At 53.1% G+C, this 26,734-nt stretch overlaps 1 protein-coding gene across 4 annotated transcripts in view; it reads right to left on the reverse strand.

Moving 5' to 3' along the window:
• TDRD7 (tudor domain containing 7) overlaps positions 1-25,874 on the reverse strand; it is a 117,929-nt gene extending 92,055 nt beyond the window's left edge. For 2 of the 4 annotated variants that reach the window (XM_045021100.1, XM_045021096.1), the window contains exons 1-3: positions 25,609-25,627; positions 9,485-9,697; positions 7,637-7,778 (exon numbers count right to left, since the gene is read on the reverse strand). In XM_045021100.1, the coding sequence (XP_044877035.1) occupies positions 7,637-7,778; positions 9,485-9,691 (349 nt within the window). In that variant the 5' untranslated portion in view covers positions 9,692-9,697; positions 25,609-25,627. Of the gene's footprint in view, positions 1-7,636; positions 7,779-9,484; positions 9,698-24,916; positions 24,998-25,608; positions 25,628-25,826 lie in introns of those variants that run through there. The other 2 variants (XM_045021099.1, XM_045021097.1) reach the window with 2 other exon arrangements.
• Between the last annotated feature and the right edge of the window lie 860 nt (positions 25,875-26,734).

A 26,734-nucleotide genomic window follows, 5' to 3' on the forward strand; every position in this document is an offset into this window, starting at 1 on the left:
TCTGGGAGGGTGCTCAGGGTGGAGTGCGGGATCTGGGAGGGGGCTCAGGGGCTGGGGCAGGCAGGAGGTGCAGAGCACTTACCTGAGGCAGCTCCTGTTTGGTGCAGGGGGTGTGCAGGTGGCCCTGTGCAGCACGGCACTGCACCCATGGCTGCAATTCTGGGAGCTCCCCACCCCCGGCAGGCAGGGCCACCCAGAATGCAGGGACCCCTAGGGCCCTGGCCTAAGGGGGCCCCAGGGCCCTGGCCTGCAGCTCTAAAGCCCCTATCGGAATGAGGCCCTGCGAGCACGGGCCAGAGGACTCCGGAGGAGCAGGGGTAACTGCGCAGCCAATGGCTGAAAAGAAGCGGTGCTTTCCCCTTCAAAGCCCCACTTCTCTCTGGCCAGCTTTGAAGGGGAAAGTCGGCCAAACAATGTTATAAGTAAGCATTGCACAACTTTAAATGAGCATGTTCCCTAATGGAGCAGTGACATAACTTCGAAACGACATTAAGCGGGAGGATGTTAAGTGAGGAATTACTGTACTAGTAAACAGTAAGACAGTCTCAGTAATAATCAGACATCCAGCTTGAAGCAGCACGTGTGTACAGTCACCAGAGCCTTGAAAACTCTCTCATCCTACAGTTCCCTATTTAAAAGGTTTACAGAGAGAGTGCGTGCGCGCGGCCAAGCAGTAGACTCTGCCAATCAAACCAAGGACCTTAAGTCCACATATGCAGGGAACAGTCACTTTTGCAAGGAGATCTCCTCATGTCTGAAGATCCTTCCAACCCCCATTAATAAGTCTGATGTATACTCTCCTGATCTTTGCAGATCTAGATGATGCTCACAAAAGCATCAGCACAAAAATATCTTGTCCCTTTTCATTTAAAAAAACTGACCAGTAACAACAAAGATACCCCAGAAGGAGGAAGAGGAAAAAAACAAGGGAATCGCTGAGGACACTGGGCGGTGCTTCAAACTCACTGCATGGTCCGGTCAGTGGTGGAAAGAAACCGCAGCGTTGGGGCCTCTCCCGCCTTTGTACCTTCAGAACCCTGCATGGCTGGGGGGAGCGAAGAAGAACATGTGGCCCAACGGACGCGGCTCTAGAATGTTCTGATCTCGCCAGGCCACAGAGCACCTATCCCAGAAGCAGGTGTGCGCTGAAGCCACCTCAAAGAACATCATTTATCTGGCAATTCTACTTCCCTAGACCTATCATCTTGCAGGAGTGACAGCTCCTTGGCATAAGACTGGCAGAATTCCCCCAACTCTTAAGGTGTTTTGCCCACACAATGCCTCTAACAGCGGCTGCATGACACCATCTAAACATCCCAATGAGTTTCTTCAATTGACTAGAAGGAAAGCTCCCAAAAAACAAACAACTCAAGTTCATCAATGCTAGACCAAAAGTTGTGCTTCAGATACAAGAAAAACCTCAAAAAAGGTAGCCCCAAACGGTTGGAATATGTACAGGCAAGAGAGCATCCTGCAAGGTGGTAGCTTCAGAGAAGCAGAGTTACAAGGCAAACAATTTTCCTGTCTCTAAAGATACCTCTATAAAGGATTCGCATCCTTGGAGAATACAAAGCTTGAGAGATGTACCGAGAGGAAAAGTGAAAAAAGCTGCTATCCTTTTCTTGGCACCTAAACTCAGACTTCAAGGTCAGAGGGGACTACCTTGATCATCTAGCCTGACTTCCTGCACATTACAGGCCACTGTACCTCACCCACCCATTCCTGTAACAGACCCCTGACCTCTGGTCAAGTTACTGAAGTCCTCCAGTCATGATTTAAAGACTTCAAGTTCCCGGGAATCCACCATTTACTCTTTCAAATCAGCAAGTGACCTGCACCCCATGCTGCAGAGTAGAGCAAAAAAACAAAACCCAGGGTCTCTGTACATCTGACCTGGGGGGAAATTCCATCCTGTCCCCATATCAGTTAGATCACTTAGAGCTTGCACATATCAGTGAGACCCACTAGCCAGACATCTGGGAAAGAATTCACTGTAGTATAACTCAGACCCCTTTGACACACCCTGGCATGCCCTTATCCTAATTATCTGACAGTGGTAGATATGTTTTGCACAAAGTACGCCTCGTGAGGTATCATTCTAAAAGTCTTGACCTGCTAGATATTAGTATCTCATTGGATTGTATGTGCTATCATCATATGTGAAGTTTGGCTACATGTGTTACTGAAATGTTGTGAGGCTGAAAACACCCACAAGCAGCCTTTCAGGTGCCACAGTAAAAAGGCCAAGCCATGTCAATGGCTTATTGAGGAAATGCACACAAGCGCAAGGATTACCCCAGGAACTGTGTACAACAAACTGCTCAGAGAGAGCACTATACAATGGGAGCTGTTTGATTCAGGTCACTGCAAAAGAGCTTTCCAGCAAGTGGGAAGAAGATATAAAAGGGGGATAATGGGGGACCCTCACTCTTCCTACAACACCACACCTGGAAACACCTAAGGAACAAAGACTGGACTGGGGGAAGTGATGGTCCCAGGCTAAAGAGATTTCTAGCCTGTGTATGAAAACCTGGGAAACCCACGCTGCAAAACAAAGGCAGCTTGTGCCTTAAGAATCTGCCAACCCATTTATCACTCAGGGTGAGAATTTGCTAATTCTTATCTAATCTATCTAGTATATTAAGCTTAGTTTGCATTTTGTTTATTTACTAGGTCATCTGCTTTGAACAGTTTACTATCACTTAAAATCTATGATTTTGTAGTTAAACTTATTTCATGTTTTAATCCAAGCCAGTGTGCGTTTGATTAAGGTGTCTGGGGAAAATCTCAGCTTGGTTACCACAAGTGTGCATGGTCCTCTTTACACTGAGGGAGAGGCAGACCAGGTATTAAACCCATATACTGGTCAGATCTGACCAGGGAAGGACGGTACTGCTCTGGGGGCCTAGGCTGGGAGGCTGGTGGTTAGAGAGCCTGCATATGACTGTGTCCCTACCTGTGTGAATGCTGGTGAAAGTGCAAGCTGGAGGGCTTTGCAGCTTATCACAGCAGCACAGTGCGAGAGGAAAACCAGGCTGGTGGGTCAGAGTGCTCAGTGGTACCCCAGTTCCAGGTGGCACCCCTGCAGGGAACCCATCACACCCTCCCCATATAGTGTCCCATCTCCAGCCTTTGGAGATATTTGCTACTAGCAGTAGCAAATGAGCCACATGCCATTGTAGGCAATCATACCATCCCCTCCATAAACTTTTCAAGCTGAGTCTTGAAACTAGTCAGGTTTTTTGTTCTCACTGCTCCCACTGGGCAACTGTTCCAGAACATCACTCCTCTGATGGTTAGAAATCTGTGTCTAATTTTAAGCCTAAATGTCTTGATGGTCAGTTTATATCCATACGTTCTTGTGCCAACACTGGCACTTAACTCCTCTCCCTCCTTCCCACCGCCTTGTCCACTTGTGTAGAGACTCTGCCTCATTTGAGGAGTTGGAGCTTGGTATCACCAGCTTTGAGCACAGAGACAGTGACTACATTAAGAAACCAATGCTTGGTGGAATCCAAAGCTTTACTAGTACAGGCCACTCTGGCGGTGAAACCTGCCTGGGATTGGGGGTAGGGGGATGAAGAGGGGGCGCTGCACCAAGAAAGAAAATATTGGCACCAAGTTCTAGCACTCAGCTGTCCTGGCCAACTCAAACTTGAGATTTAAGCCAATCTCATGCTGAATTTACAGGTTTCTGTGGAATGCTTCAAATAAAGTTCTTGTTTCTTCACTGCTCAGTGTGGCATCTGCAAGCTCACCTGGTACCTCTAGATGTTGTGGTCTCCTCTGACTCAGACAATGCACCTAATGTGGTTTTCAAGTCTTCAGTGCTGTTCTACTTCATGGACAAGATTTGAATCTGCTGAGCAGACTTCCTTTCTCCTAAAATGTCATACCCAAATTAAAAAGAAAATGGGTACCATGTGTGCTGTAGGAGTCACCAGACCAATATACAGAGAACTAGTGCTGAGCTTAGCAACACTGAAGTGCCTACCAAACTCTGGCCCTGATGGAGGTTGTTTTTTAAAAAGAGAGAAGATGATGGCGAAGACAGGCCTGAGAACTGAAGCAGTGTCAAACAGCTAGAGGAAAAAGCCTCAAATTTCAACAGCCATAATGGAACTCACTGCAAGGTAGGATATAGCAATAAGGAGGTAAAGAGCTGAAGCAAAGGAAGACCAAAGAGCAGTCTCCAGCTAGTTGCTTGTCATGACTGTGGTCAAGAAACAGCCAACAGTAACAATGACACAATATTTCTACTTGGTCAAGTGAAGGCTAGTAGGAAGCCTGATTCATAGTCTAACTTTTTACTGCCATTGTGAAGGACCAAAAACCTTCAGAAGTAGCACAGTTTTGACAGTAAGAAGCAAGAATCCTGCAGAGATGTCTCTTCAGAGACTCTCATGTTACAAACTAACATGACACTGGATCACTCATGTAGCTTCTCATTTTTTGTCAGTGTCTTGCAGCTTCCCTTCCTTCCTTCCTGTTTGCTTCTTTGTCTTCCTGTTTTTGTTTAGTAGAATCAAACTAGCAACAATCATGCTAATTACACTGTCTGTGATGCTGCTGAGGTAGGAGTATTCGGGAAGAATAATAGGCAGGGTAAAAGTTTCTACATTAATGCTACACTGAGGTTGGACAATACACTTGAGTTACCACTTTAGTCTACTCCCATAAAAATGCACAACAGTCCCCTGAAAGAGATGAGTATTCTTATGATAATTCTCAACTGAAGTGCAGATTATTCCAAGCAATTCTATGATGTTCACTGTAGTCTTAGTACCTCGTGCATTCATTAAATTAAGCCTCAAAACTTTTGAGCTAAAAATATAGTACCCCCCTTTTTACAGATGGGAAATGGAGGCAGACTTTGCAAAGGTCATATACAAAGTCTACGGTAGATGGAACGCAATCTTCTCCCAGTTCTCTACCTTAACCACAAGAGGATTCCTTGCTCCCTATTGTTTTACTCTGCAAAGTGTGTTCTCCGTGGCTAAAACTTTCAAAAGTGGGTGCCTAAAGAAGGATTTAAGAGTCTAAATGTTTAAAAATTCTGATTTTCAGAAATGCCAAGTACCCAGGCAGCTTCCACTGAAGTGGTCATGGGAGCTGTTGGGTCTTCAGCAGCTCAAAAAAAAAAAATATCAAGCTCCTTGTTTAGGAGCCTAATTTTTGGATTTTTTTTTTTTTTTTTTAAGTCTCAGCCCACATGCATTCTGTCATATCTGCCATTTTACTTTTTAAAAAATTCCTGTTAGACCTGCTGCTAAAAGACAGACAAATTCTATACCCTTTTGTGCAAGGCTTGTTTCTAAATTCTAATGTTATATCTGTAAACCCACAAGGCAATGAGGTTGCCCAGATGCCTAATTTGGCCTACCCAGGGGATATCTGAGAAAAGAATCCAGAATGACTTCTGATCCAGGGTTAGTCTGTGGGGCTGGCATTTGGGATGGGTTGGAAGAAAAGAAATGTTTTTACTTGTAAATGACCAGTTTTAATATGAAAATCATTGAGACAAACATGAAACACCACTGCACTTAAAAGGGATAATGCAATTACCGGGTCTGTCAGAAGCAAACCTGAATTTTTTTTAGTGAAATTCTCTTTAAGGATTACTATTAAAAACAAAAAAAAACCCCAGGCGCTATAGATTCTTCTAATTTGAAAGTTTTCTGAAGCAGCCTGGTCTCAATCAACGCACCAGGTGTGAACTTAGTGAAATAGGGCTCCTCCTTGTGCCATTACCTCGCTGAAAATGTAATTTGTGCAAAAGAGCTTGAATGAGGCAGGAGTCCCAAGGGGGACAAAAAACCTAAATGTGATTATATAATTAAGGACTATCATAATGTATTCGTCCAAGGGAAGAGTTAACTTTCATAGGCCATGCTCGCTCTGGCATTTTGACTACTTCACTTTGGATAGTGTTCTTCTAATAGATTTTTTTTTTTAAAATTAGAAACATGACAGCCACAGCACACAGAAAATGACCCTTTCCTCCAATGGGTTATATTGGAATTCTGATGTGAATTTATAGTTATGTAATTATTTATGGACTTGCTTTATTGTGTCACTTCAGATGGTTTTATCATTAATTTTTGGAGGGCGGTTTAAATCAAATATCGTTAATTTTATTAGCTTAATGCACCTAGAGCATTAGATCACTTATACATTAGACAAAATAAGATATACATGGTGGTCTCAGGAGACAGCGCTGAACATCAACAACCAGGGAAAATTTAGACGCATGCAACAGCACTTCATTCCTTATGAGATTAGGTTCTGGTAAATGCACTCCAACATCCATATCATTACCCTCTTCTACCAAGCAGGCTGGTGTGCCACAAAAATTGTGGGCCTCTGAAGAAAATCACCACATTCCAGGAATTTGAGTGTGGCAGTTAAGTAGGAGGGTTTTTTGTTTTTAATAAAAACCAGGATAAGAGCTTTTTATATCAAGTTGCATTCCAGAGTATTTTTAAAGCATCCTAATAAACCTTGTAAAAACTCTGTGCTACTTGTAGATGGATCAACTACAATGGATCTCTGGTTTGAATCCTACTACATAAGCAATAGTGCTCCATTTTGACACTTTGGGAAAACATGATCAGAGGGCTACTACATTACTGTACTAATTGGTTTTACAGTTTAAGTTTAGTATGACCCTTTCATCACTTGCTCTTGCAGGCAGTGCCACCACCAGTTTCTTGTCTGCCTGCTGGGTAGCCCTTTGATCTGCCACTAGAAGGAGAAAGGAAGTGAGAGCTCTGTCCAGTTTACCCTTCACCTATCTTACAGTGAAGGACCAGCTCAAAGGACCGAGGAAGATGAGAGGAGCCTGTTTCCTCTCCCTTCCCAACTGGAAATCAAAGACTCACTCTTACAGAGGGCACACCCCAGTGGCAGCTCTGCAGTACAGAGATCAGAGACAATCTATGTCCAGAAGCAATGAATAGCTGCTGCTCTCCTCAAGGGTGGGGCTTACTCCTGTGTCCAGGAATAATTAAATAATTCTTCTCACCCCTGACTCCAATATCTTTTAATAACTAGTGGACCCACACAGGCTAAAAAACTGACCTGATTCTAAAGTCAAACACAAAAAATATGTCTACACTGCAATTAAAAACCTGTGGCCAGCTTACTAAGGCACATGGGGTTCAAGCTGTGGGGCAGTTTCATTGCGGTGTAGACTTATGGGCTGCAGCCCCGGTTCTGGCACACTCCTATCTCACAGGGTCCTAGAGCCCAGGCTCCAGCCTGAGTCCAGAAATCTACACTGTAATTAAACAGCCCCACAGCCAGAGTCAGCTGGCATAGGCCAGCTGCAGGTTTTTAATTGCCTTTTAGACATACCCAAAGACAGCTACCCTTCAAGACTGCTCCAGTAACATCACTGCACATTTGTCAGCAAGAGCATTGTTTTCCTATTAACTTCCTCATGTATGTTTATTCAAAGTACTGCCAAGCACAAATCTATATTTCAGCACTGTTTTCTTCTAGTGTGAATTGATTAACATCATGCACAATTCATTGTAATCAGAAGGTTTATAAGGGAAAGGCTCTGCCACAAGAGACTACAGTTTTAATTAACAGTATTTATCATGAAGCTGTTTTCCAGCTTATGAATTCTTACCAACTAATGTGAATGGAGCAGTGTTCTTTAATCTCATCTGGCAGTTCACCTGTCGTCCCATTTTCCTTTTTGAACTTCTCTGGCAAGCTACCAGTTGAGCAATTCGCATAGTCTCAGCGCAAGCAACACCATGGCAAGTGATCTGCTCAAGGGGGGAGAAAATGGGCATAGGGAAATAATCAGGTCCAAACTTCTCTGTACTCCATGAAAGAAGTTACACAATATTTCTTATATTTACTTAAATTCTATTATCTTTAAATCATAGAAGATCAACATTTATAGAAAGACAACAGTGAGCTGTTCGTACTTTTGATGCCTAAGATATTTACTAGATCTCACACCCTCCCAGGAACTGCCTCTCCTTCCATGACCTGGATTAGGAACTCTGACAAACCAGCAAACCACTGCTGGGAGACCCCAGGGTCAGGTTGCTGCAGACAGGACATAGAGCCTTTCCAGTACAGGGTCCTACACTATAGAATATCCTACCAAAGGAGACTAGGATAAGTCCAACTAAATGTTGCCAAGTTTATGAAATGCAGCAAAGTTCTCTGTTTGCAAACAGAAACTAATGACTAGAACATGGAAAAGTTCTGAAATGGTATGTTTCTCCATGCAGACACATTATCCTACTAGTCTGTAAAACATCTACCCCAATTCAGGTATGTGAAAAAAGTAAGTAAGTAGAACCAAAAACTACCATGAAGACAGAAATTGCTGTACATGTTTTTTTAGAAGTCAGTCTGTGTCTGTCTCTCTCACACACACAGAGTTTGAGAAATAATGAGAGACAGACTCAGTCAATAAGGCTGCTGTCTTCCAACTGAGGCTGTCATTTCAGGAATACTTAACTTTAAAAGGCCCAGTTTTGCACCTTTATTTCCGCTTCTGGGGTTCACCAAAAGCACCTACTCTTGGCTTCTGGATCCTCAGCTGTCACTTCTCTTGGGCAGAGACCCATCTCTCTCCCCATCTTGACGGGGGCTTTTCCAGGCTTCACAGTTCCCTCCCTACACTGTGATATCCCAGCAAGCCAGACTGCCTAAACAGGCGAGTAGCTGCACTTTGCCTCCTCTCCAAAGGCTTATGAATGGTGTAACTGCCAGCAGTTACCACATAGCTCTTTCTAAGTGAGCACATTGATTCTTAAGGTGAAAACATTCCAAAGAAAACATTAAAAACAATCAGTGTTTCTATATGGATGCTAAAAGCTTACTCAAGTCTTATGGAGCCCCAGTAGGTCAAAGTCCTTCCAGAAAGGATCGACTCCCCTGTCCCCCTGGACAGAAGGTCCTGTCCATTTGCTGCATCAGAAAGAAGGCCCTAAATCAGTTTAAACTCAGGCTATTTACCCAAAAGTTCTCTTTGTCTGCTAGTCTCTGGAAAATCCAGTCAGAACCAGTATGTGAACTTCTCCAGGTTGTGGCACGCCACTGAAAGTGTTAGAACCTAAGTGAATTTGCCCAATCACATCACATCACACTGTTCTTAGTTTCTGGACAGCTGTGGTCTTCCTACCCCATACAGTCCCTGACCCACAATACCTAAGCTTAATAAAGTAAGATATTCTAAAGATATTGCAGGAAATTGCCATATTTGTCACAACCACCATATTATCTAAACACACTCAGTACAAGACTAAGCCATAAAGGTAAAAGATTACAACACTGGTGCTCCCACTATTGTTAGCACTTGTGGGAAACATTGTTGCTAGACCAAAAGCATGAGATCTCCCTAAAATCTTCAGCACAAAGCTAGAGACCCGCAAGCCTAACAATGAATTTCAAAGCCAGTTTAACAAGCAACTTAAGAAAAGCCACCAACTGTATAATTTGAACCTTTTCTTACCTCACCCATTTTATTAATTTCTATTCTGACAACTCCTGGAACAGTCTTCAAGTATTCTTCCAGTGTAGAGTGTCCTAGCTGTTTGAAAGGGATCCAATCCCCAGTCAAGGATTTGTACTCCCCCTGCAGTCGTGGCAAGGGTATTCCATTTTTATTGGATTGGAGAACAGCTCGAAGCATCTTTGCAACTAGGTCAGATTCCGGCATCTTTATCTGTAACCAAAAATAAGCATTTATATAATGAATATTTCACGGATTCTTGCTCTCCTTGCCCACTGATTCACATATGTCGTATGCTAACATGAGTGAAGAAAAAAAGACCACCAAATAATGGAAACCTTGACTTTGGAGACCAAAACATTTGTTAAACGACTAAACAGAAGCAAAACCAAATACTAGCATGTTCTGGCTTCCACATAACAGACTGGTGAAAGAACAGCAATGCAAAATAACCAAAGAAACAAAATGGATATGTTTAGACTATAGAACAAGAACGTATGAACACCATTGGTGGATCAGCTCAGGGGTTATACCAAAAGCGAGTTATGCAGGTCATTCCAAACAAATACCAATAAAACCTTACATCATCATGGCTTTTATTTATGCCATACACTTTAGAAAAATAATATTTTTGGAGGACAAAATGTTTTAAAAGCATATTGTAATATTTTGTATGATTCCCAGACAAAATTACATTAAAATTGAGTTATGTTTGAAAGTAGATATCAGTAATTTAAGGTAAAATACATTACGGGGTGAAATAATCCAAATCCAAGCATTTATTAACACAGGAAATTCAGAATTAAGGGTAAATGTAAAAAATTCAAACATGTTAGGAGACGGAAATGCACAGTTAGGGCACCCAGGGCAGCCTTATCTTTGTATTGACCCCATAATCATAATCCTATGGTTATTGTAAGGCATTATAATGTTTGTGATCCCAATTTGGATTAATCTAATGTTTCTTTAAAAATAAATCTATTTCTCCCCCCCCAATCCCCATAGTGTCACTACAGTGCAGTGTTAGGTGCGGAAAGGCACAGTTAAGGCTGTTCCAATGCCCTATCAACATAAGTCTGCCCCATTCATGTGATTTGAAGCTGCATTCGAGATGTGGGCATACCATTGATTTAATATAAGGGCAATAATATATTCTCCGTCTTATTCTCTATCCCCTTTTTAATGATTCCTAACATCCTGTTTGCTTTTTTGACCGCCTCTGCACACTGCATGGACATCTTCAGAGAACTATCCACGATGACTCCAAGATCTTTTTCCTGATTTGTTGTAGCTAAATTAGCCCCCATCATATTGTATGTATAGTTGAGGTTATTTTTTCCAATGTGCATTACTTTACATGTATCCACATTAAATTTCATTTGCCATTTTGTTGCCCAATAACTTAGTTTTGTGAGATCTTTTTGAAGTTCTTCACAATCTGCTTTGGTCTTAACTATCTTGAGCAGTTTAGTATCATCTGCAAACTTTGCCACCTCACTTTTTACCCCTTTCTCCAGGTCATTTATGAATAAGTTGACTAGGATTGGTCCTAGAACAGACCCTTGGGGAACACCACTAGTTACCTCTCTCCATTCTGAGAATTTACCATTAATTCTTACCCTTTGCTCCCTGTCTTTTAACCAGTTCTCAATCAATGAAAGGACCTTCCCTTTTATCCCATGACAACTTAATTTACGTAAGAACCTTTGGTGAAGGACCTTGTCAAAGGCCTTCTGGAAATCTAAGTACACTATGTCCACTGGATCCCCCTTGTCCACATGCTTGTTGACCCCTTCAAAGAACTCTAATAGATTAGTAAGACAAGATTTCCCTTTATAGAAACCATGTTGACTTCTGCCCAACAATTTATGTTCTTCTAGGTGTCTGACGATTTTATTCTTTACTATTGTTTCAACTAATGTGCCTGGTACTGACGTTAGATTTTGTAGTTGACCTGTCTGCAATTCTACTAAGAGTAGTTAGTGGTGTCATTGAAGCCAAGAACACACTAGAATTGAAAAAAAAAAATTAGACATATATGGATAAGACCTCTTCTAATCGCTGCTTGGGAAGCATAAGATGCTGCAACAGGTAAAAGATGCAAAGGATCTTTTTAGGGAGGCCTCAGTGTTGCCATCAAGAGAGTTCTTCAAGGTTTAATCTTCATAAATGTATCTTCTGGTTATCCTGGAGACGTATACTCTTGAATTCTCTATGATCACCTCAGAGTCTGATGATCAGCAGAGATGGAGCATCCATATGGACCTACTTGGGGCTGTATTTTGGCCAATCACTGTCAATCATTTCTTGCACACGAGGATGTCCAGGCCTCACGTGAGATGTGCTATGAGACGTACTAGAAGGAGTCCTAGGTAATAGTGGGCTCTCTTCTTGCACTTTCAGCATCTGTGCTGTTCTGGAGTTGAACATTATTGGGGCTTCCCTTCAGAATAAGAGGCAGGGGTAAAAAGAAGGGAAGAGTGAAAGTGGCTGTTAGAAAGTAGGAACATTTCTAAAATTTTCACAGAGAGGGGGCTCAAGGCAAAGGATTGGGGTGCGTGGTGCAGGAGGGTCTGGCCCCACACTGCTCCCAGAAGTGGCTCCTGGGGGTGGGTGGGGCAAGCGGCTCTGCCCTGCACTGCCCTCGCCTGTGGGTACCAGCTCTGAAGCTCCCATTGGCCACGGTTCCCCATTCCTGGCCAATGGGATCTGCAGGGGGCAGCGCACAGAACCCCCCAAGGGGCAGCAGGGACATGGTGCTGGCCACTTCCAGGAGCAGCGCAGGGCCAGGGCAGGAAGGGAGCCTGCCTTAGCCCTGCTGCACCATGGGGCTGGCAATCCCACAGGCCGGACTGAAAGCCCTGACAGGCTGGATCTGTCTCAAGGGCCATAGTTTGTCCTCCCTGGAGTTAGAGGCTAATATGAAAGCTGAAGTACCATCCCAGGCCCCATCCAACAACCTAAGAAAAATAATCTTAAGGATCCCTGCATCCTCCTCTCCTGCAGTTATTTGAGAGGTTTTACTGGGGGAAGAGAGAATAGAGTTCTTGCCAGGGTGTTACCCCTGGGCAGTATCCTTAACATCTTTTTAGTAGCCATCAACTAGTAAATACCTGTAAAAGCAGCAAAGAGTCTTGTGGCACCTTATAGACTAACAGATGTTTGGGAGCATGAGCTTTCGTGGGTGAATACCCACTTCGTCAGATGCATGTAGTGGAAATTTCCAGGGGCAGGTATATATAAGCAAGCAAGAAGCAAGCTAGAGATAACGAGGTTAGATCAATCAGGGAGGATGAGGCCCTCTTCTAGCAGTTGAGGTGTGAAAACCAAGAGAGGAGAAACTGGTTTTGTAGTTGGCAAGCCATTCACAGTCTTTGTTTAATCCTGAGCTGATGGTGTCAAATTTGCAGATGAACTGAAGCTCAGCAGTTTCTCTCTTAAGTCTGGTCCTGAAGTAAATACCTGGTAAATTAAGTTAGGCTCTTCTGAATTATAGGCTTCGAGATCTTTTATATAGCTTACTGAGCTCCATTAGATACCAAGCAGGGGCATATATTAGTCTTTGTTTTAGTGTGGAGGGGTGGGGGAGAGGAAAGGAGGAAACAGAATTTCAGCTTGTCTATTAAAGTTCACCTACACTTCTTTTTTTAAAATACAAGCCATCTATGTAGTTATTACTTAACCAATGTCACAAGGATTCCACCGCATTAAGTTCTTCACGTTAAAGAAATAATGAGTTTAAACTATTATATATGAAATAACCGGCTCTGTGGATGAGGGGAAAGCAGTGGATGTGCTATTTCTGGACTTTAGCAAAGTATTCTTGCCAGCAAGTTAAAGAAGTATGGGCTGGATGAATGGACGGTAAGGTGGATAGAAAACTGGCTAGATGGTCGGGCTCAACGGGTAGTGATCAATGGTTCCATGTCTAGTCGACAGCCGGTATCAAGTGGAGTGCCCCAAGGGTCGGTGCTGGGGCCGGTTTTGTTCAATATCTTCATTAACGATCTGGAGGATGGTGTGGACTGCACCCTTAGCAAGTTTGCAGATGACACTAAACTGGGAGGAGTGGTTGATACGCTGGAGGGTAGGGATAGGATACAGAGGGACCTAAACAAATTAGAGGATTGGGCCAAAAGAAATATGATGAGGTTCAACAAGGACAAGTGCAGAGTCCTGCACTTAGGATGGAAGAATCCCATACACTGCTACAGACTAGGGACCGAATGGCTGGGCAGCAGTTCTGCAGAAAAGGACATAGGGGTTACGGTGGACGAAAAGCTGAATATGAGTCAACAGTGTGCCTTTGTTGCCAAGAAGGCTAATGGCATTTTGGGTTGTATTAATAGGGGCATTTCCAGCAGATCGAGGGATGTGATCATTCCCCTCTACTCAGCACTGGTGAGGCCTCATTTGGAGTACTGTGTCCAGTTTTGGGCCCCACACTACAAGAAGGATGTGGATAAATTGGAGCGTCCAGCGGAGGGCAACAAAAATGATTAGGGGGCTGGAGCACATGACTTATGAGGAGAGGCTGAGGGAACTGGGATTGTTTAGTCTGCAGAAGAGAAGAATGAGGGGGGATTTGATAGCTGCTTTCAACTACCTGAAAGGGGGTTCCAAAGAGGATGGATCTAGACTGTTCTCAGTGGTAGAAGATGACAGAACAAGGAGTAATGGTCTCAAGTTGCAGAAGGGGAGGTTTAGGTTGGACATTAGGAAAAAATTTTCACTAGTAGGGTGGTGAAGCACTGGAATGGGTTACCTAGGGAGGTGGTGGAATCTCCTTCCTTAGAGGTTTTTAAGGTCAGGCTTGACAAAGCCCTGGCTGGGATGATTTAGTTGGGGATTGGTCCTGCTTTGAGCAGGGGGTTGGACTAGATGACCTCCTGAGGTCCCTTCCAACCCTGAGATTCTAGGATTCTATGATATGCCTTTGCCAGAAAAGGATCTTAGATTTTACTATTCAGACCACATGATTCCTTTTCTAAATGATACAAAAGGGAAATATAATCTTAGGAAGAGATTTAATGTTTACAGTTGCTATGAAGATCTAGATTCTTCTTGTCCCGAGAGCCATTTAATATTTTGTGTAATTAACATCACTGACAGTCTTTCAGTGTTATAGTCGTTAAAGAGAAAAAACACACAGGAGGATTAGCTGACTATTGTCTGGACTACCTGACTTCACTGGGGATTTTCCATGTCACACACTTATGTGGTGTGATAGGACAGACACACACACACTCACCAGGAGGGGATGGACAGGTTAGAGCTGTAACAGGGGATAAAGGGAAGATGCAACAATTATGTGGTGTGCATACCACACACACACAGGTACCAGGAGGGGATGGGCAGGTCAGAACTAGAACAGGGGAGCAGAGGAAGATGTAACACAGTTATGCGGTGTTCATACCACACCCCCCACCACAGGGCAGGGCGGGGCAGGTCAGGGCTGTAACAGGGAGGATGTCACACAGTTATGCGGCATGCATAGGGGACACACACACACACCCCAGAAGGGGCAGGTCACGGCTGTAACAAAGAAGATGTAACACAAGTATGAGATGTGCATAGGGGACGGACACACACACACACGAGGGGCGGGGCAGGTCAGAGCTGTAAGAGGGAAGATGTCACACAGGTGTGAGGTGTGCACGGGGGACGGGGACACACACCCCCCGGGAGGGGCGGGGCAGTAGGAGGGAAGCTGTCACACAGGTGTGAGCTGTGCACGGGGGCCGGACACACACACACACCCCGGGAGGGGCGGGGCTATAGGAGGGAAGCTGTCACACAGGTGTGAGGTGTGCACGGGACATACACACACACACACACACAGGGAGGGGCGGGGCAGGGCTGTAGGAGGGAAGGTGTCACACAGGTGGGAGCTGTGCACGGGACACACACACACACACACACACACCGTGAGGGGCGGGACTGTAGGAGGGAAGGTGTCACACGGGTGTGAGCTGTGCACGGGACACACACACACACACACACTTGGCGGGGCTGTAGGAGGGAAGGTGTCACAGGTGTGAGGTGTGCACGGGACACACACACACACCCCGGGCGGGGTGGGGCTGTAGGAGGGAAGGTGTCACACGGGTGTGAGCTGTGCACGGGACACACACACACACACACACCCCGGGCGGGGCAGGGCTGTAGGAGGGAAGGTGTCACACAGGTGTGAGGTGCGCACGGGACACACACCCACACCCCGGGAGGGGCGGGGCAGGGCTGTAAGAGGTAAAATGTCTCACAGGTGTGAGCTGTGCACGGGGGACACACACACACACACACCCCGGGAGGGGCGAAGCTGTAGGAGGGAAGGTGTCACACGGGTGTGAGCTGTGCACGGGGGCCGGACACACACCCCGGGCGGGGTGGGGCTTTAGGAGGGAAGGTGTCACACAGGTGTGAGCTGTGCACGGGATACACACACACACACACCGGGCGGGACGGGGCTGTAGGAGGGAAGGTGTCACACGGGTGTGAGCTGTGCACGGAACACACACACACACACACACCGGGCGGGGCTGTAGGAAGGAAGGTGTCACAGCTGTGAGGTGTGCATGGGACACACACACACACACCCCGGGCGGGGTGGGGCTGTAGGAGGGAAGGTGTCACACGGGTGTGAGCTGTGCATGGGACACACACACACACACACACACACCAGGCGGGGCTGTAGGAGGGAAGGTGTCACACGGGTGTGAGCTGTGCACGGGACACACACACACACACCCCGGGCGGGGCAGGGCTGTAGGAGGGAAGGTGTCACACAGGTGTGAGGTGCGCACGGGACACACACCCACACCCCGGGAGGGGCGGGGCTGTAGGAGGGAAGGTGTCCCACAGGTGTGAGGTGTGCACGGGACACACACACACACACCCCCCGGGCGGGGCGGGGTTGTAAGAGGGAAGGTGTCACACGGGTGTGAGGTGCGCACGGGACACACACACACACCCCGGGCGGGGCGGAGCTGTAACAGGGAAGGTGTCCCACAGGTGTGAGGTGCGCACGGGACACACACACACACACCCCCCGGGAGGGGCGGGTCAGGGCTGTAACAGGGAAGGTGTCACACGGGTGAGGTGCGCACGGGACACACACACACACCCCGGGCGGGGCGGAGCTGTAAGAGGGAAGGTGTCACACGGGTGAGGTGCGCACGGGACACACACACACACACCCCGGGAGGGGCGGGGCAGGGCTGTAAGAGGGAACGTGTCACACGGGTGTGAGGTGCGCACGGGGGCCGGACACACATCCCGGGAGGGGCGGGTCGGGGCTGTAAGAGGGAAGGTGTCACACGGGTGTGAGGTGCGCACGGGACACACACACACACCCCGGGAGGGGCAGGGCGGTAGGAGGGAAGGTGTCACACGGGTGTGGTGCGCACGGGACACACACACACACACACACACAGGGAGGGGCGGGGCTGTAAGAGGGAAGGTGTCACACGGGTGTGAGCTGTGCACGGGGGCCGGACACACACCGGGCGGGGCGGGGCTGTAAGAGGGAAGGTGTCACACAGGTGTGAGGTGCGCACGACACACACACACACACCCCGGGAGGGGCGGGGCTGTAACAGGGAAGGTGTCACACGGGTGAGGTGCGCACGGGACACACACACCCACCCCGGGAGGGGCGGGGCGGGGCTGTAACAGGGAAGGTGTCACACGGGTGTGGTGCGCACGGGACACACACACACACACACACCCCGGGAGGGGCGGGTCAGGGCTGTAACAGGGAAGGTGTCACACGGGTGAGGTGCGCACGGGACACACACACACACACCCCGGGAGGGGCGGGTCAGGGCTGTAACAGGGAAGGTGTCACACGGGTGTGAGGTGCGCACGGGACACACACACACACCCCGGGAGGGGCGGGTCAGGGCTGTAAGAGGGAAGGTGTCACACTGATGTGAGGTGCGCACGGGACACACACACACACACCCCCCGGGAGGGGCGGGGTGGGGCTGTAACAGGGAAGGTGTCACACAGGTGTGAGGTGTGCATGGGACACACACACACCCCGGGAGGGGCAGGGCTGTAAGAGGGAAGGTGTCACACAGGTGTGAGGTGCGCACGGGACACACACACACACACACACCCCGGGAGGGGCGGGGCTGTAAGAGGGAAGGTGTCACACAGGTGTGAGGTGGGAACGGAACACACACACACACACAAAGGGAGGGGCAGGGCTGTAAGAGGGAAGGTGTCTCACAGGTGTGAGGTGCGCACGGGACACACACACACACACACACACACAGGGAGGGGCAGGGCTCTAGGAGGGAAGGTGTCACACAGGTGTGAGGTGCGCACGGGACACACACACACACACACACCCCGGGAGGGGCGGGGCGGTAGGAGGGAAGGTGTCTCACAGGTGTGAGGTGCGCACGGGACACACACACACACACCCCGGGAGGGGCGGGGCTGTAAGAGGGAAGGTGTCACACAGGTGTGAGGTGCGCACGGGACACACACACACACACACACCCCGGGCGGGGCGGGGTGGTAGGAGGGAAGGTGTCACACGGGTGAGGTGCGCACGGGGGCCGGACACACACCGGGAGGGGCGGGTCGGGGCTGTAAGAGGGAAGGTGTCACACGGGTGTGAGGTGCGCACGGGACACACACACACACCCCGGGAGGGGCAGGGCGGTAGGAGGGAAGGTGTCACACGGGTGTGGTGCGCACGGGACACACACACACACACACAGGGAGGGGCGGGGCTGTAAGAGGGAAGGTGTCACACGGGTGTGAGCTGTGCACGGGGGCCGGACACACACCGGGCGGGGCGGGGCTGTAAGAGGGAAGGTGTCACACAGGTGTGAGGTGCGCACGACACACACACACACACCCCGGGAGGGGCGGGGCTGTAACAGGGAAGGTGTCACACGGGTGAGGTGCGCACGGGACACACACACACACACACACACACACCCCGGGAGGGGCGGGTCAGGGCTGTAACAGGGAAGGTGTCACACGGGACACACACACACACCCCGGGAGGGGAGGGGCGGGGCTGTAACAGGGAAGGTGTCACACGGGTGAGGTGCGCACGGGACACACACACACACACACCCCGGGAGGGGCGGGTCAGGGCTGTAACAGGGAAGGTGTCACACGGGTGTGAGGTGCGCACGGGACACACACACACACCCCGGGAGGGGCGGGTCAGGGCTGTAAGAGGGAAGGTGTCACACTGGTGTGAGGTGCGCACGGGACACACACACACACACACACACCCCGGGAGGGGCGGGGTGGGGCTGTAACAGGGAAGGTGTCACACAGGTGTGAGGTGTGCATGGGACACACACACACACAAACACCCCGGGAGGGGCGGGGCTGTAAGAGGGAAGGTGTCACACAGGTGTGAGGTGGGAACGGGACACACACACACACACACACACAGGGAGGGGCAGGGCTGTAAGAGGGAAGGTGTCTCACAGGTGTGAGGTGCGCACGGGACACACACACACACACACACACAGGGAGGGGCAGGGCTGTAAGAGGGAAGGTGTCTCACAGGTGTGAGGTGCGCACGGGACACACACACACACACACCCCGGGAGGGGCGGGGCGGTAGGAGGGAAGGTGTCTCACAGGTGTGAGGTGCGCACGGGACACACACACACACACCCCGGGAGGGGCGGGGCGGTAGGAGGGAAGGTGTCTCACAGGTGTGAGGTGCGCACGGGACACACACACACACACACACCCCGGGAGGGGCGGGGCGGTAGGAGGGAAGGTGTCACACAGGTGTGAGGTGCGCACGGAACACACACACACACACACACACCCCGGGAGGGGCGGGGCGGTAGGAGGGAAGGTGTCTCACAGGTGTGAGGTGCGCACGGGACACACACACACACACACCCCGGGAGGGGCGGGGCGGTAGGAGGGAAGGTGTCTCACAGGTGTGAGGTGCGCACGGGACACACACACACACACCCCGCGAGGGGCGGGGCGGTAGGAGGGAAGGTGTCTCACAGGTGTGAGGTGCGCACGGGACACACACACACACACACACACCCCGGGAGGGGCGGGGCGGTAGGAGGGAAGGTGTCACACGGGTGTGAGGTGCGCACGGGACACACACACACACACACACCCCGGGAGGGGCGGGGCTGTAAGAGGGAAGGTGTCACACGGGTGTGAGGTGCGCACGGGACACACACACACACCCCGGGCGGGGCGGGGCGGTAGGAGGGAAGGTGTCACACGGGTGAGGTGCGCACGGGGGCCAGACACACACCGGGAGGGGCGGGTCGGGGCTGTAAGAGGGAAGGTGTCACACGGGTGTGAGGTGCGCACGGGACACACACACACAGACACACCCCGGGAGGGGCGGGTCAGGGCTGTAACAGGGAAGGTGTCACACGGGACACACACACACACCCCGGGAGGGGAGGGGCGGGGCTGTAACAGGGAAGGTGTCACACGGGTGTGAGGTGCGCACGGGACACACACACACACCCCGGGAGGGGCAGGGCGGTAGGAGGGAAGGTGTCACACGGGTGTGGTGCGCACGGGACACACACACACACACACACAGGGAGGGGCGGGACTGTAAGAGGGAAGGTGTGACACGGGTGTGAGCTGTGCACGGGGGCCGGACACACACCGGGCGGGGCGGGGCTGTAAGAGGGAAGGTGTCACACAGGTGTGAGGTGCGCACGACACACACACACACACACACCCCGGGAGGGGCGGGGCTGTAACAGGGAAGGTGTCACACGGGTGAGGTGCGCACGGGACACACACACACACCCCGGGAGGGGCGGGGCGGGGCTGTAACAGGGAAGGTGTCACACGGGTGTGGTGCGCACAGGACACACACACACACACACACACCCCCCGGGAGGGGCGGGTCAGGGCTGTAACAGGGAAGGTGTCACACGGGACACACACACACACCCCGGGAGGGGAGGGGCGGGGCTGTAACAGGGAAGGTGTCACACGGGTGAGGTGCGCACGGGACACACACACACACCCCCCCCGGGAGGGGCGGGTCAGGGCTGTAACAGGGAAGGTGTCACACGGGTGTGAGGTGCGCACGGGACACACACACACACACACCCCGGGAGGGGCGGGGTGGGGCTGTAACAGGGAAGGTGTCACACAGGTGTGAGGTGGGAACGGGACACACACACACACACCCCGGGAGGGGCAGGGCTGTAAGAGGGAAGGTGTCTCACAGGTGTGAGGTGCGCACGGGACACACACACACACACACAGGGAGGGGCAGGGCTCTAGGAGGGAAGGTGTCACACAGGTGTGAGGTGCGCACGGGACACACACACACACCCCCCGGGAGGGGCGGGGCGGTAGGAGGGAAGGTGTCTCACAGGTGTGAGGTGCGCACGGGACACACACACACACACCCCGGGAGGGGCGGGGCGGTGGGAGGGAAGGTGTCCCACGCGTGTGAGGTGCGCACGGGACACACACACACACACACCCCGGGAGGGGCGGGGCGGTAGGAGGGAAGGTGTCTCACAGGTGTGAGGTGCGCACGGGACACACACACACACACCCCGGGAGGGGCGGGGCGGTAGGAGGGAAGGTGTCTCACAGGTGTGAGGTGCGCACGGGACACACACACACACACCCCGGGAGGGGCGGGGCGGTAGGAGGGAAGGTGTCTCACAGGTGTGAGGTGCGCACAGGACACACACACACACACACACCCCGGGCGGGGCGGGGCGGTAGGAGGGAAGGTGTCACACGGGTGTGAGGTGCGCACGGGACACACACACACACACCCCGGGCGGGGCGGGGCGGTAGGAGGGAAGGTGTCACACGGGTGAGGTGCGCACGGGGGCCGGACACACACCGGGAGGGGCGGGTCGGGGCTGTAAGAGGGAAGGTGTCACACGGGTGTGAGGTGCGCACGCGACACACACACACCCCGGGAGGGGCAGGGCGGTAGGAGGGAAGGTGTCACACGGGTGTGGTGCGCACGGGACACACACACACACACACACAGGGAGGGGCGGGGCTGTAAGAGGGAAGGTGTCACACGGGTGTGAGCTGTGCACGGGGGCCGGACACACACCGGGCGGGGCGGGGCTGTAAGAGGGAAGGTGTCACACAGGTGTGAGGTGCGCACGACACACACACACACACACCCCGGGAGGGGCGGGGCTGTAACAGGGAAGGTGTCACACGGGTGAGGTGCGCACGGGACACACACACCCACCCCGGGAGGGGCGGGGCGGGGCTGTAACAGGGAAGGTGTCACACGGGTGTGGTGCGCACGGGACACACACACACACACACACACCCCGGGAGGGGCGGGTCAGGGCTGTAACAGGGAAGGTGTCACACGGGTGAGGTGCGCACGGGACACACACACACACACACCCCCCGGGAGGGGCGGGTCAGGGCTGTAACAGGGAAGATGTCACACGGGTGTGAGGTGCGCACGGGACACACACACACACACACACACCCCGGGAGGGGCGGGGTGGGGCTGTAACAGGGAAGGTGTCACACAGGTGTGAGGTGGGAACGGGACACACACACACACACCCCGGGAGGGGCGGGGCGGTAGGAGGGAAGGTGTCTCACAGGTGTGAGGTGCGCACGGGACACACACACACACACACAGGGAGGGGCAGGGCTCTAGGAGGGAAGGTGTCACACAGGTGTGAGGTGCGCACAGGACACACACACACACACACACACAGGGAGGGGCAGGGCTCTAGGAGGGAAGGTGTCACACGGGTGTGAGGTGCGCACGGGACACACACACACACACACACACACCGGGAGGGGCGGGGCGGTAGGAGGGAAGGTGTCACACGGGTGTGAGGTGCGCACGGGACACACACACACACACACACACACCCCGGGCGGGGCGGTAGGAGGGAAGGTGTCACACAGGTGTGAGGTGCGCACGGGACACACACACACACCCCGGGCGGGGCGGGGCGGTAGGAGGGAAGGTGTCACACGGGTGTGAGGTGCGCACGGGACACACACACACACACACACACCCCGGGAGGGGCGGGGCGGTAGGAGGGAAGGTGTCACACGGGTGTGAGGTGCGCACGGGACACACACACACACCCCGGGCGGGGCGGTAGGAGGGAAGGTGTCACACGGGTGTGAGGTGCGCACGGGACACACACACACACCCCGGGCGGGGCGGGGCGGTAGGAGGGAAGGTGTCACACGGGTGTGAGGTGCGCACAGGGGCCGGACACACACACACACCCCGGGCGGGGCGGGGCGGTAGGAGGGAAGGTGTCACACGGGTGTGAGGTGCGCACGGGACACACACACACACCCCGGGCGGGGCGGGGCGGTAGGAGGGAAGGTGTCACACGGGTGTGAGGTGCGCACGGGGGCCGGACACACACACACACCCCGGGCGGGGCGGGGCGGTAGGAGGGAAGGTGTCACACGGGTGCGAGGTGCGCACGCGACACACACACACACCCCGGGCGGGGCGGGGCGGTAGGAGGGAAGGTGTCACACGGGTGTGAGGTGCGCACGGGACACACACACACACACACACACCGGGCGGGGCGGTAGGAGGGAAGGTGTCACACGGGTGTGAGGTGCGCACGGGGGCCGGACACACCCCGGGCGGGGCGGGGCTGTAAGAGGGAAGGTGTCACACAGGTGTGAGGTGCGCACGGGACACACACACACACACACACCCCGGGCGGGGCGGTAGGAGGGAAGGTGTCACACAGGTGTGAGGTGCGCACGGGACACACACACACACACACCCACACCCCGGGCGGGGCGGGGCGGTAGGAGGGAAGGTGTCACACGGGTGTGAGGTGCGCACGGGACACACACACACACACACCCCGGGCGGGGCGGGGCGGTAGGAGGGAAGGTGTCACACGGGTGTGAGGTGCGCACGGGACACACACACACACACCCCGGGCGGGGCGGGGCGGTAGGAGGGAAGGTGTCACACAGGTGTGAGGTGCGCACGGGACACACACACACACACACCCCGGGAGGGGCGGGGCGGTAGGAGGGAAGGTGTCACACGGGTGTGAGGTGCGCACGGGACACACACACACACACCCCCCGGGCGGGGCGGTAGGAGGGAAGGTGTCACACAGGTGTGAGGTGCGCACGGGACACACACACACACACACACCCCGGGAGGGGCGGGGCGGTAGGAGGGAAGGTGTCACACGGGTGTGAGGTGCGCACGGGACACACACACACACACACCCCGGGCGGGGCGGGGCGGTAGGAGGGAAGGTGTCACACGGGTGTGAGGTGCGCACGGGACACACACACACACACACCCCGGGCGGGGCGGGGCGGTAGGAGGGAACGTGTCACACGGGTGTGAGGTGCGCACGGGACACACACACACACCGGGAGGGGTGGGGCTGTAACAGGGAAGGTGTCACACGGGTGTGAGGTGCGCACGGGACACACACACACACACACACACCCCGGGCGGGGCGGGAGGAGGGAACGTGTCACACAGGTGTGAGGTGCGCACGGGACACACACACACACACACCCCGGGCGGGGCGGGGCGGTAGGAGGGAAGGTGTCACACGGGTGTGAGGTGCGCACGGGACACACACACACACACACACCGGGAGGGGCGGGGCGGTAGGAGGGAAGGTGTCACACGGGTGTGAGGTGCGCACGGGACACACACACACACACACCCCGGGCGGGGCAGGGCTGTAAGAGGGAAGGTGTCACACGGGTGTGAGGTGCGCACGGGACACACACACACACACACCCCGGGCGGGGCGGGGCTGTAAGAGGGAAGGTGTCACACGGGTGTGAGGTGCGCACGGGACACACACACACACACACACACACCCCGGGCGGGGCGGGGCGGTAGGAGGGAAGGTGTCACACGGGTGTGAGGTGCGCACGGGACACACACACACACACCCCGGGCGGGGCAGGGCTGTAAGAGGGAAGGTGTCACACGGGTGTGAGGTGCACACGGGACACACACACACACACACACCCCGGGCGGGGCGGGGCGGTAGGAGGGAACGTGTCACACGGGTGTGAGGTGCGCACGGGACACACACACACACACCCCGGGCGGGGCGGGGCGGGAGGAGGGAAGGTGTCACACGGGTGTGAGGTGCGCACGGGACACACACACACACACACACACCCCGGGCGGGGCGGGGCGGGAGGAGGGAAGGTGTCACACGGGTGTGAGGTGCGCACGGGGGCCGGACACACCCCGGGCGGGGCGGGGCGGGGCTGTAACGCTCGTTTAGAGAACGGAGACGCCCCTCCCCCCCGGCACGAGCTGAGCTGAGCTCGCGGCCCCGCCCCCCTGACAGACCCGCGGTCCCCGCCCGCCGGGGGGCCCCGGACACTGCGCTGCGCCGCGCCCCGCCCCTGCCAGGGGCCCCGAGTCCGCCCCAGAGCCGGCTCCCGCCGCCCGAGACTCACCCCGGGCCCGCCGCGGGGCTCCTCGCGCCTCAGGCGCGGCGCTGCGCTCCCGGCCTTTTAACACCGCCCCCGCCCAGCGCTGCGCCGCGCGCATGCGTGGCCTGGCCTCGCCCCACAGCCTCCTCCCCGGGCCCCGCCCCCACGTGACTGGCACGAGCCCGTGCTGCGGCCCTCGCGCCAGTCAGGAGTGTCAGCGCGTGCGCGCGGGAGAGCCCGCCGGCCCCGCCCTTCGCAGGAACGGAAAGCGAAAGGGCTCCGTGCGCGTAGCCCAGCGGGCGGGTTCAGGGCCCGCTCGAGCGCCGAGCAGTTCGGAGCGAGTCCGGCCCGTGCGGCTGCGGGTGCAAGAGCTGAGCGGACCCCTCCCCCCGACACCGAGCAGGAGAAGCGTCCTGCGCCGAACACCCAGCGCCGCGGGAGCCGAACGGCTCAGGACGCGGCTGTCGGGGGATCCCGCCTGCACCGCACCGGAGTCACACCTGATTTGCAGGAGACACGTCCTGCGCCGAGCACCCAGCGCCACGGGAGCCGAACGGCTCAGGACGCGGCTGTCGGGGGACCCCGCCTGCACCGCGCTGGAGTCACACCTGAGTTACAGGAGAAACGTCCTGCGCCGAGCACCCAGCGCCACGGGAGCCGAACGGCTCAGGACGCGGCTGTCGGGGGATCCCGCCTGCACCGCACCGGAGTCACACCTGATTTGCAGGAGACACGTCCTGCGCCGAGCGCCGATAACCCCGCGCTCGGCCCCGGGAGCTGCACTTGGAGTCCGCTAACCTCACCCCGCTCCGGACGCGTCTGTCGGGGGATCCGGCCTGCACCGCGCTGGAGTCACACCTGCTTTGCAGGCGAACGGCTCATTAGCAACACCCGAGGCTGCTCTCGGTGTAAATGTGTTAACTCTAGTTCTGACCTTTGCGGCGATCACACAAACCGGTTCTTCCACTCTGAAAACAGGCAAAATCTCCTGCCCCTTCCTTCTCCGGGTTTTCTTCAGACAAGCCCTGTAAGTGTCGCACCCTGTTCTTAAAGGCACAGCTCCCACTAACTAACCAAAGTGCAAACACTAGAAGTGCAAACACTAGAAGTAAAACCTTCTCACTTTTCAACATCGTTTTTTGAAGTGTAAACACTCAGACTGGACATAGCTCTGCTCTTACCAATGCTGTGCGCCTTCCCAATCCTATTCAGCAATCTCCTGCCTCTACAGAAGGCTGCTCAACCACTGCAAAACATAAGGAACTCATGTTCAATTGGTTAACCTTAATGCCCCTAACCTCCTTTGCAGAGTCACTGCTTTCTAGGAGCCAGCCAGTCCCCCTCGTCTGTTGCATCCTATGCTCTTTGTTCTTTGCATTTCACAAGGGACAAACTTTCAATGTTTTGATGTGGTGAACGTTGTGTCATCGGGATTATTGTTGCAATGCAACGTCATGACACGAGTTATTGTATAACTTCAGCAGGTTGCAAGCAGGAAGTATAAAAGATGTTTATTTTAAAGGGACTTCTCGCTTCCTGCAACACCTTGCTGTAGAATGCAGAACCGGTTAGACTATTATGAGATGAGACTAGACTATTATGGATTTTCAGGGTGGGTAGTGTACACATAGGGTTTTTAAGTATTGTGCATTTTCATTGTTAAAAATAACAACTTTAAGAAATATGGTAAATAGAAAAACAAAACAGGAAGTTCCCCTTGTTAAACATACCTGATTGATACGGGCAGGGGGCTAAGGGTGGAAGCAAAGAAAGTTTGATAAAGGATAACGTCGGTACCGGGCAAATTAGTCAAAACAATAGTTAAGAATAAAATTGTCAGAC

The sequence above is a fragment of the Mauremys mutica genome, chromosome 6 (assembly GCF_020497125.1).
Source record: "Mauremys mutica isolate MM-2020 ecotype Southern chromosome 6, ASM2049712v1, whole genome shotgun sequence".
NCBI classification, from domain to species: Eukaryota; Metazoa; Chordata; order Testudines; family Geoemydidae; genus Mauremys; species Mauremys mutica.